The 16,903-nt window shown below is 39.1% G+C and overlaps 1 protein-coding gene across 1 annotated transcript; it reads left to right on the forward strand.

Annotated features, from left to right (window-relative positions):
• Nucleotides 1–370: 370 nt before the first annotated feature.
• actr8 (actin related protein 8) lies at nucleotides 371–15,659 on the forward strand. Its single transcript, XM_051902821.1, has 13 exons — nucleotides 371–604; nucleotides 2,052–2,222; nucleotides 2,331–2,441; nucleotides 2,525–2,629; nucleotides 3,931–4,104; nucleotides 4,218–4,311; nucleotides 6,487–6,619; nucleotides 8,192–8,345; nucleotides 8,824–8,919; nucleotides 9,241–9,381; nucleotides 10,776–11,037; nucleotides 11,872–12,035; nucleotides 15,063–15,659. The coding sequence occupies exons 1-13, from the start codon at nucleotides 497–499 to the stop codon at nucleotides 15,204–15,206; spliced, it is 1,857 nt and encodes a 618-aa protein (XP_051758781.1). The 5' UTR covers nucleotides 371–496; the 3' UTR covers nucleotides 15,207–15,659.
• Nucleotides 15,660–16,903: the final 1,244 nt, after the last annotated feature.

Below are 16,903 nucleotides of genomic sequence, written 5' to 3' on the forward strand. Positions count from 1 at the left end.
TTAGCTGAGACCTTTGTCTACAAATATATCATTTTAAAAATAATGTATTATTAAATAATAAAAACTAATTTCTGAAAACATGTTCTGTCCCTTATCTCAAGGATCAATGACTAGTAATAGTTCATAAATAATAACAGTACTTTCATATGATGTTATTGTGGTTCAGATACACACAGTAAGGTTTGGGCATGGTAAACAACTATAGTTGTGCCTGTTTCTTCAGGCACATGTCAAGTAAACTCACTTCGCTGTAATTTTCAGTTCTCACTCCAAACAGGACTGGGAATATCCGGGTGCGTCAGTGTCGCAGCGGCAGTAGGTGGCAGTAATATCGCATGATCGTGACAGAAGAAGAAGGTTTACACTCCAGCCCAGTAGATGGCGTCAATGCCAACCGCCACTAAACTGAACTGAAGAAGAAGAAGAACTGCTTCGTTTGAATGCTCGTTCATCAGCAGTGTGTTGATAAATGTTTAGTTGAAATTTCAGCATCATTATGACACAAACAGACAGAGATGCGGAGAATGGAAGAGACAGAGAGAAAGAGCAGCGCGGAGTGAAGAGACCCATCGTTCCCGCCGCGGTACCGGAGCCCATACAGGAGGTGACTGACCCTCATCATCATCACATCATTAATAACAGTCATCAAAACACAATAAGATTCCAGCACTTTCGGTGCTTGGACCACTAATAATATCAATGATAGCTAAAATAAGTGACTATTTAATAATAAACATGGTAATAACGATTACGGTGTTTACTAACTATTCATTTGATGTTAGTAAAAATTATTATATTCTATTCTATTCTATTTATGATGGCCATAACGGTAGTCTGGAACATTTTTGTATCTGTTTTTGTTTCCTTCTCGAAATCTGAAGTTGAATGGAAATAAAAATCTGTTGAAAATGTGACATGCAGTAGTAATAATAATAATAATCTGCAGTAATAATCTGACATATTGTCTCATTTTTAGCTAGAGACGTGCACATCACAGTTCAGGTGTTTAAGTTAGTATGATATCAGAATTGACAATTCTTATTATTTTAAAGGGGACCCATAATGCCCCGTTTCACAAGATGTAATATAAGTCTCTGGTGTCCACAGAATGTGTCTGTGAAGTTACAGCTCAAAATACCCCACAGATCATTTATTATAGCTTGTCAAATTTGCCCCTGACAACTGAATACAAGAGGGCGGAGCTTTAACAGCTCGCGCTTCGGTTGCTCAACAACAACAAAGCTGGAGAATCTCACTCAGCCAAAATGAGGATTGTCAGTAACGGTGTTCAGCCTTACCTTGTTCAAACCGGAGTCGACACTGATGGAGAGACTCAGGAAGAAGTTACAACTTTTAGAATGAAACTGGACATTTCTGAATGGTTAGTGGATAAATTTATGTAGTTGCTGTGGAGTTGATTCAACTCATCGACTAACATGTGTCGTCATTTTCATCATTTGTGCAAATCCAGCGTTGAATTGACCCTCGTTTGTGAAGCAGTCCGGCGTGAAATGACGCCATAATAACAACACTCTACTACAACAACTCTTCCTCTTCTCTAAAGCAGCCCAACATGGCCTCACCCCCTTTGTTGTGTGTTCTCGGGGGCGGGGTTTATGTAAATTTTAGGGTTAGTGATGTCACCAACCCGGGAAGAAGCTTGTTGTAGTCCCTACCAGCCATTTGTTGTAGTCCTTAAAAAATGATTTTTATAAAAGAAAATATCTCCGTTTGCATTGAACATTGAGCGTCGTAATTTTGCAGATGTTGTTTATGCTCAAACAGCAACATTACACACTAACTAAAGTTAAAAAGGTGAAATCATAATCAACCACCCCTTTAAGGAATATTGCAGCATCTTTGTTTAAAAATTCATATGCCTTGTAATCTTTAATCAAAACAGTTTCCTCTCCCACTTGCAATCTTTATAATCATTTATTTAAAAAAAAAAAAAAAAAAAAAAAAACCATAAGAATTGTCAATTTTGCTGACTTTAAAATGGAAAATATGTTTGTTTGTTTTTTTCCTGAAATGTTCATTGTCATTTTCAGCAAATTCAAGCCAACTTCGTCGTTGTGATTCACCCTGGATCAAAGACGCTGCGGATGGGTCGGGCTACAGACACGCTGCCCATCAGTGTCCCTCACGTCATCGCCCGCAGACACAAACAGCCCGGCCAGCCCCGCCACGAGGACCCGTGCCTCTTACGAGATGGACTGAACGTACGTTACCATTCTGTGATGATGACGAGGATAGGTGCTAATGAAGTACATCAGTGACTGATTGTGTTTGAATGTGTTTCGTCATGTTGTTGGCGGCTGATGCTGCAGTGTGCAGACAGTAATGAACAGAGACAGAATGGGCTGAAAATGATCGACCAGGTGATCTGGTCCAGGAAAATGTCCAACGGTGTGAGAAGAACGCCAGTGTCTGCAGAGCAGGTGCGTCATACTGAAAATGAATCCATATCGGCAGGTCTGTGTGCTTCAGTACTGAGTGTGTGTGTGTGTGTTTGTGTTTGCAGGCCAGATTATACAACAGACAAATACGTCCTGCTGTTCTAGAGCCAAACTCTAAAGTCAGCTGGACAAATACAACACATCAACCCCAATATCTCGTAGGAGAAGAGGTGAGACAAGAACGCTGCTCATGCAAGTTATAAACATCACATGTTGCAAACACCTTGAAACCAATCAAATCTCTTGCTTTCACAAATGCCACTGGAACGAGTTTTTACCTGTTATCCTTTGAATTCTTCATGTAAGGGAAGCTGCGCTCGTCTTTTCAGCTTTTATCAGAGGTGACTGTGTCCAAGTAATGTCCATATGTCAGGATGTACAGTTCTAAGTTGGCTAACATCATGTATTCATTGAGGCAGAAACAATGAGCTTGTTAAAGCAATAATTACATGTCATCATAATGATTACAAAATATAGAAAATATGGCAGTTGTGCATGTTAATTCAGAGTTGGTGTTATCTGTCCCACAAGACTTTCATTCATCTTTGAAATGCAAATGATGCTTTTAATGAAACCTGAGAGATTTCTGTTCCTCCACTTAAAGTCAAACTTTCAAAAAGTTCATTAAGAGTGTGTTCACACTGCGCAGGTTTGTTTGGAAAAACGAACTCTGGTGCGATTGCTCTGTTAGTGCGGTTCATTTGAATAAGTGTGAACGCTGGTGCCATCAAACAAGCAGAACAAGGCCGCGTCTCCTCACAGCAGATTTTCATTTGTGTGTAATGGAGGGATTCCTGCTGCTGTTTTGACTCCTTTATACATTTTATAAGCTCTTCACGAGTTCTCGGCTGGTAAAAATACCATCATGTACACATATACAGCGAGCGCATTTAGTCCAGAACACAGCATTGTTTTCAATGTTCGGTCAGTTTTGTCACAAAATGTATGTCATAAAAGCTGCTCTTTTTTTTTTTTTTTTTTGCTTTGTATGTTTTGGATTGGCAGGGTTCAAAATTCACTTTTTTGCTTGATAGCACTGGTGCTTCAAACTTCAAAAAGTTAGGAGCACCAGCAAAATTTTAGGGGCACCACAACTACAATTTTTACATTTTTTTCGTTTACAAACTCTTAGGGAGTTTTAATTCAGTTCTCCTGGTTCTTTTGGTCCAGACCAAAAAAGAAAATGATAAATTTAGTCCTGGTTCGCTTAGTGTTCACACTGCCATTTTTAACACCAAACAAGGCTTGAAATTGCAACCATTTTGGTCACATATGCTCCTGAAATTTAGTCTGTGTGAACATGTGTAAACATTGATCAACGCACATACATCGAGTACATCAAATACAGTAAATGGAAGCACTCTCTCTCTCTCTCTCTCTCTCTCTCTCTCTCTCTCTCTCTCTCTTTCTCTCTTTCTCTCTCTGTCTCTCTCTCTCTCTCTCTCTCTCTCTCTCTGTCTCTGGTGATCAGGCGTTGTATGTGAACCCTACTGACTGCTACAGCATCCACTGGCCCATCTGCAGGGGTCATCTGAACGTCCACAGCGGGCCGGGCGGCTCTCTCACGGCTACACTTGCAGACCTCGAGACCATCTGGTCTCATGCGATTCAGAAGCTTCTAGAAATCCCTCTGAAGGATCTGAAGGTACATGTAGAACTTGATGCTTCTGGGGCTTCAGATTTCATTTGACGGACGCGTGGAGTCAGATGATTTGACGACTGTGTTTTGATGGGGTTTTTTTTTGTTTTGTTTTTTAGTATTACAGATGCATCCTCCTGATCCCAGACATCTATAACAGGCAGCACGTGAAGGAAGTGGTCAATATGCTGCTGGTAAAAATGGGCTTTTCAGGTGTGTCACAAAGAACATTCGCTCTTGTTATAAATATATATTATATACAGTGCCCTCCACTAATATTGGCACCCTTAGTAAATATGAGCAAAGGCGGCTGTGAAAATAAATCTGCATTGTTCATCCTTTTAATCTTTCATTCAAAAAATTCACAAAATTCGAACCTTTTAATGAAGGAAAACAATTGAAAGTGGGGGGAAAATCACATTATGAAATAAATGTTTTTCTCCAATACATGTTGGCCACAATTATTGGCACCCTTAGAAATTCTTATGAGTAAAATATCTCTGAAGTATATTCCCATTCATATTTACATTTTTAGCACACCAGGGTGATCATGAACATGAAATTGTCCAGCCATGACTTCCTGTTCCACAGGAGTGTAAACATGAGGAAACACAAAGGCCAAATTCCCTTAATCATTAATCACAATGAGTAAAACCAAAGAATATAGTTCTGATGTGCAGCAAAAGATTGTTGAGCTTCACAGAATAAAAAGTGTCTGTAAGAAAAAAGCTAAAGCATTGAAAATCCCCATTTCCACCATCAGGGCAATAATTAAGAAGTTCAACTAAAGATGTTACAAATCTGCCTGGAAGAGGACGTGTGTCTAAATCGCCCTAATGTGCGGTGAGGAGGAGAGTATCCAAGGATCACAGCTGGAGAATTGCAGAGATTAGTTGAGTCTTGGGGTCAGAAAGCCTAAAAAAAAAAATTAAACAGCACCTACATCTCCACAAGTTGTTTGGGAGGGTATAACCACTGTCAACAGTAGTGGCAAGCAGTTATACATATCTGAAATACAGGAGGGGCCCACCAACTATTAACTTAACGCTCCAGCGCTCCCTAGTGGTGAGTATGATCAAAAATAGAAGGGTAACAGGTAACACTGTTACAAGGGTTTCAAGAAAAATCCTCTGCTCTCATCCAGAAACAATCTCCAGCATATTCAGTTGTCAGACACGACTGGAACTTCAAACGGGACCGGCTTCTTTGGTCAGATGAAACTAAAAAAAGAGCTTTTTGGCAGCAAACCCACCAGATGGGTTTGGTGCACACATGGATAAAAAGTACCCCATGCTCATGGTTAAATATACTGCTGGATCTTTAATGTTGTGGGCCTATTTTTCTGCTGGAGGTCCTGGACATCTTGTTCAGATACATGGCATCATGGATTCTATCAAATCAAAACCTGACCGCTTGTGCTAGAAATCCAGTAATGGGCCGTGGTTGGATCTTCCACCAGGACAATAATCCAAAACAAACATCAAAACCAACACAAAAATGTGTCACTGAGCACAAAATGAAGCTTCTGCCATGGCCGTCCCAGTCCCCTGACCTGAACCCTGAAGAAAATGAGTGGAGTGAACTGAAGAGAAGAAGCACCAACATGGATCTGGGAATCTGAAGGATCTGGAGAGATTCTGTATGAAGGAATGATCTCTGATCTCTTGTCAGGTGTTCTCCAAACTCATCAGGCATTATAGGAGAAGACTCAGAGCTGTTATCTTGGCAAAAGGAGGTTGCAATAATTGGGTGCCAATAATTGTGGCCAAAGTGAACTAGAGAAAAACATTTATTTCATAATGAGCTTTTTCCCCCATTTTCAATTGTTTTACTTAAATGAAAGGTTAGAATTTTGTGAATTTTTTTTAATGAAAGATAACAAGGATAAACAATGTAGATTTATTTTCACAGCCGCCTTTGCTCATATTTACCAAGGGTGCCAATATTAGTGGAGGGCACTGTACATTATCAGTTTTTAAGATGAAAAGGTGCTCTTTGGTTTCTAATGTGCTCGGCCACAGAATATATTTAATGTATTTATTTCTCATTATGAATAATGAAATAGCCTGTTCCATTGGGTCAGGTTGCTTTCTCACCACAAGAGAACCGCTCCAGAGTTCATATTTAATTCGGCAAAGAGCACTTCATTCAAGCAATCCCGGACTGATTATTTTGGTACAGATGCGAGCATGATTGCCGTGTTCATATGCAGTATGCCTAAACAAACCGAACTAATGAAGAAAAAGCTCCAGGTTCAGAAACAAACGCTCCAATCGAGCCAGGTGTGAAGAAAGCACTTCACACTAATAAAGCACTTTGGCTAAATGAAATGAAAATCAGCTTTGGCAGTCATTTGAAACGGATCTGATCTCCTGACTGTGTTTGTAGCTGTTGTTGTGCATCAGGAATCGGTGTGTGCGACCTTTGGCAGCGGGATGAGCAGTGCGTGTGTGGTTGACGTGGGCGACCAGAAGACCAGCGTGTGCTGCGTTGAGGACGGCGTGTCCCACCGCAGCTCCAGGTGAGACAAACACACTATAGGACTGATGCGCTCTATTATACGCAATGTTAAATGTGTAGTTTAGATCCCCAAACAGTGTAAGAATCAGGGATGGGCATTTTTGGCAATTTTTCATTTCAATCATCGATAGGTTTCAGAAACGAGTAATCGAGTACTCGGGGGGGCGGGGCATGGCCGTCATGGAGATAATGAAAATATCTGAAGACTGTTATGAAAATAAATGTTAAAAATAAATATAGGACATGAAAACTTGTCTATGAAATCATGAACGTGATTAGAACACTGTTAGATTATGATTATGATGCAGCGATGTTATTAAGAAGCATCTAAAAGGAATAGCTGCCTGAGGTGAGTGACGCCAATAAACTGAAGCCCGTTCTATGACACATCCTATGATATTAATCAGATAACTTAGATACATAACATAGACGTAACATTACAACTAGTATCTGCACAAAAGGATGCGAATGCCGAGAGAAAGAGAGAGAGCTCCCGCCGTGATGCGCTTTCATGACAGCGTGCTGAAACGCGCTGAATTTACTATAGCTAGATTTCTATAGTGTTTTCATTATAATGCTATGTTTATGGCAGATTTGTGCTATATTTTCATCTACATTATTAAGTGATTCCATAAATCGCCTGTGCATTTTCGAAGCCATACAAATTATTCGAATTAGCCTATGCCATTGCAAAAAAGCACTGCTGCTTTATTATAACATCAGTATTTTTATTTATTTATTTATTTATTTTTAAAAGAAACATCTAAAAGCAATATGACCGTCTCAAATAATTCAGATATCGGGCATTGCATTTGAGCATGAAACTAAACACTGATATGCAGCGCATTCAGCATGTTAATAAATGTTGATATCCCAGCGCATCCTATAGATTAATCAGATGCAGCTATTACAACTTTCACCTGCAAAAAGTTTGCGAATGCAAACGTAAGCTTGACTGAAAGTGTAACTCTGATTGTGCTTTAAAAATACAGCCAACGAAACGAAATTCACAATCTATTAGGCTACATTAGTGTCACTATTGTAATTTTTTTATTTATTCTAATATTTCAGCAGTATTTTGGATTCAATTTGCACTTTCTGATCAACCAAAATGTTATTTTACAGTATGAAAATCATCAGTGATTTACAGTTCAATGCAAGCTGTGCAGCTTGCATTGAACTGTATTTTCATCTGTCTTGTCAAAGTGAAGCCAGACATCACTACGTGACTTCGAGGCCATTCTCTCTCACGTCTTTTGGCGCATACTGTGGTAAGCTAAACAATCAGAGCTCAGGGCACCGCCCTAAGTGCTGCTATAACCAATCAGGAGGAAAAAAAACAAAAAACATTTCGATCATCGTTTACAATTACATGATCAGTCGTCGCTGTCACGGTTGAGTACTCGATCGCTGTTGCACATCCCTAGTAAGAATCAGGGCTTTTTTGAGTTAAACTAGAGTTTTGCATTTTCTGAAGACAATAGTCCTATTCAGACAAAGCCGTATAACCTTGTTTGCTCGAAACGTTGCATTATATTAAAGTGTTAAATCATCATGTGTTTGTCTGGTGCAGGTTGTCTCTTGCGTACGGAGGCTCGGATGTGACGCGGTGTTTTTTCTGGCTCATGCAGAGAGCTGGATTTCCCTACAGAGAATGTCAACTCAGCAACAAACTGGACTGTGTCTTACTGCAACAGCTCAAAGAGTCCTTCTGCCATCTGGATCAGGTGACCTCACAGCACACAACACAAAGGAATTATTCACTAGCTGTCAATTTACTCTTAAAGTGCCCCATTATGCTATTTTAAAGGCTCTTAATGTTGTTTTGGGGTCTCCTACAACAGGTGTACATGCATCCAAGGTCAAAAACACTTTAAGACTATATGCATTATGCAAATAAGTAGGGGCACTTTAAATGGCTTAAAAGTGTTGAAATTAATGCAAGAAGTAAAATACAGTCGTATATAAACATTTATTCTACTAAGAAACATAACCACAAGTCATGAGACAAAAGATCATGAAACCAGTTCAAGTAATAAGAAAAGACAATCATGAAATTCAGTCTTGTATAAATATATATAAGAGTGTGTGTGTGTGTGTGTGTGTGCATGTTCAATATTTATATCAACATCATCTTTCAAATTTGCTTCTTATGCTGTGTGATCTGATGTATTATTATTATTTTTATTTTTATTTTTTTTGCAGGATATTTCTGGGCTGCAAGATCACGAGTTTCGCACACGTTTCCCTGATTCCCCAGTGCTGCTGTATCAGTTACGGTTAGGAGACGAGAAACTCCAGGTAGAGATGGACCGGGTTTTGTGGCATTAGTGGCGGTTTAGCTCATGTTTACTCATTGATATCTAAAGTCAGAGTACGCCTTATTTCTATAGTGCTTTATACAGTACAGATTGTTTCAAAGCAGCTTCACGGTAATAAACAGAATCAATGATGCAAACTTCATCAAATATGAGACAAATTCAAATTCTGCTGTAAAGCAGCTCTGAAAAGATAATAGTGTCATTATTCAGCTTGGGTCAGTCCAGTGTTGATTCAGTTCAGTTCAAAACATCACACAACATGATTGCAAACGTGATCTACAGTCATTGATCTGTTTTATAGGCTCCCATGGCATTATTCTACCCTGCTGCGTTTGGAATCGTGGGTCAGAAGATGACATCGCTGCTGCATCGCTCTCAAGGAGACGCAGAGGATCCACATGATGAGCACTTCCTCCTGACCACACAGAGCAAACAAGACCAGGTACATCTCTCTCTAAAACCCGCATCAGATCCATTTTTAACAGTTCTTGAGCATCTGCATTCTTTTGCTGAATGATTTCAGCTGATTTTGAGATTTAAAGGGACAGTTCACCCAAAAAATGAAAATTCTGTGATCATTTATTCACCCTCATTCTAAACCCATAAGACTTCAAACATTTTCTTTTTTGATGAACTGTCCCTTTAAACACTGGGTGGCGCAAAAGAACAGTACATAATATATCATTCCATTGCACTGTTTCCTGCAGGAGAGCTACAGAAAACACACCACCGGTGTAGTCTGATTCGTGTATGAATGACTCAAATGAATTAGTTCTGTTACACCCCAGAGAGTCACATGTGTCAAACACAAGGCCCACGGGCCAGAATCCTCCTGCCAACTAATTTTAATGTGGCCAGGGGGATAATTTCATCATACTGTGATCCTGTTAAATTTCCAGCTCATTTCAGGCAGCCCGCGAGTTAATTTATGAAATATATGAAATATATGAACTATGAACGAAATGTCTCAGCACTTCCCGAAATGTCTTATCTGCTTTCACGTTTTGACTGGCTTTTGACTGGTTTTAATAAAAACACTAACAGTTTGTTTAAAAATTACCATTATAAAATGGAGTTCTAGTGTATAAATATGTGGAGTATAAATATGTTGTCATCAATCAAACGTACTTTAAATGTACATAAAGTAAACTAATGAAATGATTTGCAGCACAAACTTAACGTTTCTCACATAAAATGATTAAAAAGAAAGAATACTCCCAAAATAACAAGAATTGAAAATGCTTTGGTGCTGTTTTTGCAAAAAAAAATAAAATAGAATTCTAATGAATGATGAAATTGGTCTTTAATGTCACCATGAAATCAAAATGGACAATATTTATTTATGGAATATTGCATTATTTATTATAAATGATTTATTGGTGCACATCATTATTGTTTTAAATTAATGTTCCTCATAATCTTGAATCAGAATAACTTCCTCTCCCTCTTGCAGCATCTCTTCTCTTCTCTGATGACGAGGGCAGGACAACCTGTCACTCACATGAGATCCACCAATAGCAAACCACAACCATCCAATCAATTCCGCCCTACATTTGTTCTTGTTCCAGAAGACATTTCACTCAAACATACGGCACAATAGAGAAGAAAAGACTAGCGCAACTTCTGTTTCATGCCGAATTTAATTTTATAGTTGGCTCTTTTGAAGGTGATACACAAAAGCTGATGTGGCCCAGGCAGAAATTGAGTTTGACGCCCCTTCTCTTGTTAAGCTGAGTCAGACGCATAGCATTAATAGCTGTTTCTTTTCTTATTACATGTTCAAACCGATGAGGAATGAAGGTGTGTGATATCTCAGTATGTTTCTCTCTCACACAGTCTTCCAAAGCCACAGCTGACCGTAAATCATTCCCTAAGCCTGTCGGGTTTGAGGGGGAATCCAGCATGTGCGACCCATCAGAGAAGGGAAGTCTGGCTCAGGATATTGAACTGGGCCACGCTCAAGCCGAGGGCCTCGTCGCTGCGGCAGATGCAGAAGAATCATCATCAGCTCTGTTGTCCAGGAAGACGGCCATGACTCAGTTTGAGGGAAAAGCACTCGGCATGGATAAAGCCATCTTGCACAGCATTGACTGCTGCTGTAAATACTGACTTTTTTTTCTATTTGCCAGCACATGGGTGAATCGCTCAAAAAACCTGGGGGCGAATCTGACCCCATATTTAAAGTTTGTCCACACCAAGACAGTTCAGCATGAACAATTTTCGGCCCGGTTTTTGCATGCAATTTGTCTGTTCAGAACAATGCATAAAAGTAGGGCTGATTGAAAATGCAAAATCACTCTGACAGTATGTGGCACCTATAGAAATACAGTGGTTACCCTGGTTACTACGGTACACAAAGCAGCGATGCTTAACTTTTTGTATTCAGATTTTTTTATTCATTGTGGTTTTTATCAAATAACACCAAATAGAAGAGTACAGAGTCAAGAGCGCTGGATTCTTCCTCTATTTACTGTCGCATAGCAAAATAGTGTGTTTGTGAGCGCCACCCAGACCAAAAAGTGTGCATCTTATTCAATGGCCACATTAATAGCTGATTCAAATTAAAGTGCTGCTCTCACTTCTTCGTCTTGGTGTGAAGAGGCTCTAAAGATTGTCCTGCTATTGAAAAGTATGGTCACATTTTATATTAGGTGTCTTTAACTACTTTGTACTTGCATTATAAAAATAATTGTTTGGTCCAATGTGCTTATTGTTGATGTTGTATTGTAAAACACTTGTGCTGTTGTTAAGGTGGAAACGGGTAACGTTAGGCCAGGTTTGCTGGTATGGGTAGGTTTAAGGGTGGGTAAAGGGCTCAACAGTGTGATTTATAGATGTAATTACTTATCTGATTTCAAACATACCTTATTTTATTGTATTTTTATATTGTGGGACTAAAGCCTTACAAATGTTTCTGGATCTATTTTCACAGCCTCAGATGAAACGAAGCGTAAAATGTACAGCTGTATTCTGTTAGTGGGTGGCGGGCTGCTCTTTCATGGAGCGCAAGAGTTTCTGCAGCATCGCATCCTCAATAAGATGCCTCCATCTTTTCGTTGTCTGGTGGAGAACGTCGATGTCATCACACGACCGAAGGTGTGTAAAACCGATTACTGTGTGTATGTGCGTGTCAGCAGATTTTTTTTTAAAAAGGCAGTAAACTATCTTTGTAACCAGTGATTGAAGTGCTTTCATGGCCATAGCATCCTGAAGAAAGGACTGTGAGAAAGAGATATTGTAATCAGAACACAAATGAAGATCCTTTCATTCTTTCATTGTTTAGAGTTAAAAGCTTAGTTAAAGCTAATTTCAGGTGGATAGATAAAAGTGTACATAAAAATGTTCTTTACAGATGTAATTTAAATAAAGATTTGCAGGTCATATTTGTTCCAAAACCATTTTTAAACTGTGTTGGGGAGGGGGCTCCGACGTAAATTTTACAGAGGGCCTCTTAAGGTTCAACCAAAAATGAAAATTCTGTCATTTACTCAACCTCATGTCATTTCAAACCCAAATTAAGTTATTGTAATGAAATCTGAGAGATTTCTGTTCCTCCATTAGCAGTTTACGCAACTATCAAAAACTTCATAAAGAGATTTGTAAAATTAATCCATATGAATCGAGCAGTTTAGTCCAAATTTACTGAAGAGACACGATCACTTTATATGATGAACAGATTTAATTTAGGCTTTTATTCACATATAAACATTCATCAACTCACACATTAGTTGTGGTAAACGGAAGCTCAAGCATGCTTGCATGACAACCAATGAGGTTCATTCTCGTGTTACGTAGCACGTTTGAGCTTCAGGAAGAACCAATGAGGTTCATTCTCGTGTTACGCAGCACGTTTGAGCTTCAACAAGAACCAATGAGGTTCATTCTCGTGTTACGCAGCACGTTTGAGCTTCAGCAAGAACCAATGAGGTTCATTCTCCTGTTACGCAGCACGTTTGAGCTTCAGGAAGAACCAATGAGGTTCATTCTCGTGTTACGCAGCACGTTTGAGCTTCAGCAGACCATGAGGGGGGTACTTGGGGCCCCCCCAGTGAGGTTCATTCTCGTGTTACGCAGCACGTTTGAGCTTCTGCAAGAACCAATGAGGTTCATTCTCGTGTTACGCAGCACGTTTGAGCTTCAACAAGAACCAATGAGGTTCATTCTCGTGTTACGCAGCACGTTTGAGCTTCAGCAAGAACCAATGAGGTTCATTCTCGTGTTACGCAGCACGTTTGAGCTTCAGCAAGAACCAGTGAGGTTCATTCTCGTGTTACGCAGCACGTTTGAGCTTCTGCAAGAACCAATGAGGTTCATTCTCGTGTTACGCAGCACGTTTGAGCTTCTGCAAGAACCAATGAGGTTCATTCTCGTGTTACGCAGCACGTTTGAGCTTCTGCAAGAACCAATGAGGTTCATTCTCGTGTTACGCAGCACGTTTGAGCTTCTGCAAGAACCAGTGAGGTTCATTCTCGTGTTACGCAGCACGTTTGAGCTTCAGGAAGAACCAGTGAGGTTCATTCTCGGTGTTACGCAGCACGTTTGAGCTTCAGCAAGAACCAATGAGGTTCATTCTCGTGTTACGTAGCACGATTGAGCTTCTGCAAGAACTAGTGAGGTTCATTCTCGTGTTACGCAGCACGTTTGAGCTTCTGCAAGAACCAGTGAGGTTCATTCTCGTGTTACGCAGCACGTTTGAGCTTCAGCAAGAACCAATGAGGTTCATTCTCGTGTTACGTAGCACGATTGAGCTTCTGCAAGAACCAGTGAGGTTCATTCTCGTGTTACGCAGCACGTTTGAGCTTCAACAAGAACCAGTGAGGTTTGTTCTCGCGTGTCAAGCCAGTATAGTTGAGTATCTGTTTACATTCACTGGTCAATGTTTATATGTGAATAAAAGCCTAAATTCAGTCTGTTCATCATTTCAAACCTGCAAGTTAACACCAAATGCAGGTGAAAAACTTTTTAAAACTTGACATGTTGTTCATGCACAAGACGCAAGCACAACAGTCAAAGACATCTAACTAGTGCATGTATGCATGAACCTGATGGAATTCAAAAATGCTTTCTGTGTGAATGGCCCCTTGAGTTTATGTCCGGCCAGTCATCTCTATAAGACATCTGGTTAAGAGGTCCTGACTAATAGCACAAAAATGTTTTCCCACATAAATTCATGATTATAAGATTTTTCCATTTATACCATCTGCACTGTGATTGGCTGGAATAGTTTCACCTTGTTCTTGCATTGCACACACAAGATCATAATATCAAACAGGTTTGAAAATATCATATATGTCTGTGACCGTGCGTTGACCTGCTTATACTTAACGAGCACTGGAGACCGCAACGAGCACAGATTCGGCCGCCAAAAGTCGTGTAGTATGAGCTTGCTTTAAAGGTAAGCGTTATCTGACTAACTACACATTACTGTACTCAGAGCTTATGACCTACTAGCTTCTCAAACTGGATTCTGGGAGAAAAACTGTTTAAAAAAAAAAAAAAAAAAAAAAAAAATTCTTAATAAGATTAATATAATTAAGCAAATTAATAAATGAATGTCAGTCTTAACTTTATTCATATAGCACCATTAAAAACAATTGTTGACCAAGGTGCTGTACAATATGTCCAAAGACCATCACAAACAAAACCATATACAAACACAAGCAAGAGCAGCATCTACACAGTTCAGCAATGATTGTAAGCCAGAGAAAATAGATGTTTTGAGCTCTGCTTTAAAATCATGTAGTGTCTTGATAAAACAGGCAGATTAAAATCAGGTTCATTAAATAATATTAACAGATACAAATGCATTTAACTAATGTTAACAAATGAAACCTTATTGTAAAGTCTTACCAAAATGTTGATTACATTAGTAACTTAATAGAAACAGCTTAGATTTATAATATTCAATTTTCAGTGAATAAATTGGGTGTTCATAAAAGATAGATGCCTTTTAAGGATGGGGGTCCCTCTCACGAGGATGATCATATTTTTGGGGCCCGTCTGACAGATTGAAATGCCTGTACTAGTAGTCACTAAGGCCCTAATATGAATTTCACATGACTGGCTGAACCCTACCCAGAATTCATTGACCTGTATCTTCTCACTGACGGCTGTTGCACACAGGACATGGATCCTCGCGTCATCGCGTGGAAGGGTGGAGCTGTGCTGGCGTGTTTGGACACCACGCAGGAGCTGTGGATTCACCAGCGAGAGTGGCAGCGCTTCGGCGTCCGGATGCTCCGTGAGCGGGCCGCCTTCGTCTGGTGAGCCCGGAGGATGGGAGCCATGCCTTGGTGACAGGGATCTCATCTGGTTCTAAATTAGTTTTAGGGCATGTCAGTTCGGGAAGCATATCAGTGGTTCTTAAAAAACTTGCCTGTCAACTAAAACAATATTTTATATTCCAATGGGAGTTTTTTTTTTTTTTTATAAAAAGTATTTTTTGTATTATTCCTAATTTTCGCCACTCTAACCAGGTCAAAACTGTGCCCTGTACCCACTGCCGTAAACGGCTTCATACAAATGTGATATGTATTTAACAGATGCTTATTAAAAATTGGTTCTTTATCTTTAAAACAACACTTCTGGTCCTGGAACTGAACAGAGTTTGTAGCATCTCATTATGTAATAATTGCATATAATGTAATAAGTCAAATTTAATGATCATAATGTAGTAATTTTCTCAAAAAAAGTAATAAAATTGTGAGCACAGTGTAATAATGTTTAGGCTATTACATTTACTGAATTTTTACTTACTATCACAACCCGTGGTGTAATAAAGCACTGCATAATCGAATAGGTTAAATATTTATAATGTAATATAAATATAAATATTGAGTATTGTATAATAACATTGTTATATTGCACTATTTAAAAAAAAAAAAAAAAAAAACACTTTTGTGCACTGAAAAGTTTCCATGGATGTTAAACAGAAAGCTAAAGAGCGTTACTGACAGACTGGGAAGAGAGGAGCTGCAACAATGGAGAACATGAGGAAAATAATCAACATTCAAGCAGGAAAACCTGTTCTAGTAGAGCAACATCAAGACTTTGAAAAAGAGCATAATATGTTCTTCATAGAACAGTCAGTGTCAATAAGGAACCATTATTTTTCAAGTGTAAGTTGACCACCATTAGGCTCCTTTATTCCAGCATGACAGTGCTTCCATAGACCGCTTACCTTTTTTAAACCAAGCAGAGATGGATCAGTTATGCCTTCCTGTCACTCTATGTTTGTTGAAGTGGTCAGGAACGATCAGAGTCCACACATCACACTAAACTAATGCAACACAAGAACTGCAAACAGGAGCGTCAGTCACTGCAAACCTACAAATACACACCAATAATTCTGCTGCTGATCGGCACGATTTTTTTTTTTTTTTGCTCCTTTTCATTGTAATTTGAGTTATTCATTTAAAGGGGTCATGAACTGCGTTGTTTTATTGTTTTATAATGTTTCCTGGGGTGCACTTATAATGTTGGAATGTTTTTTACGTCAAAAATTGTCATAATTTAGAAATGTTTCTACCTTGATTTTATCCCTCTGATTTGAACGCTGTTTTAAGGGGCGTGTCTGCTGTGAGACTTCAGTGTAAACGCTGCCCACTATGATTGGCTAACATCTTTGCAATATAAAGTGGCTAATTATTACCCTCTCGAAAACATTTAGCACGTTTTTACTATTACAGCTCTCAAGGTTAACTAATCATGAAAAGTGTTGATTATAGCATTACATTTAGATCTATGGCATTATATTTAGATTGTGGCATTAAAAGTTGCAGTGATGAACAGCCAATCACAGACATGTTGTTGAGCTCATAAAAGCAGTGATCTCGTCATTGCAAATCTATTTCTGCACACTAATGATCGTAACTAACAGTGCAAACTCAATGTAACTAAGAGATTTGTTGAATATAACAGGAGTTTTGGTGCAAGTCCACTGATAAACTCACGTTGTTGATTGA

The sequence above is a fragment of the Ctenopharyngodon idella genome, chromosome 8, assembly GCF_019924925.1.
Source record: "Ctenopharyngodon idella isolate HZGC_01 chromosome 8, HZGC01, whole genome shotgun sequence".
Lineage (NCBI taxonomy): Eukaryota > Metazoa > Chordata > Actinopteri > Cypriniformes > Xenocyprididae > Ctenopharyngodon > Ctenopharyngodon idella.

Coding starts and splice junctions, on each gene's coding strand:
- actr8 (XM_051902821.1), top strand. CDS start 497: ATGACACAAACAGACAGAGATGCGGAGAATGGAAGAGACAGAGAGAAA. Junction 2,442..2,524: donor CGCCAGTGTCTGCAGAGCAG/GTGCGTCATACT, acceptor TTGTGTTTGCAG/GCCAGATTATACAACAGACA. Junction 8,346..8,823: donor CCTTCTGCCATCTGGATCAG/GTGACCTCACAG, acceptor TTTTTTTTGCAG/GATATTTCTGGGCTGCAAGA.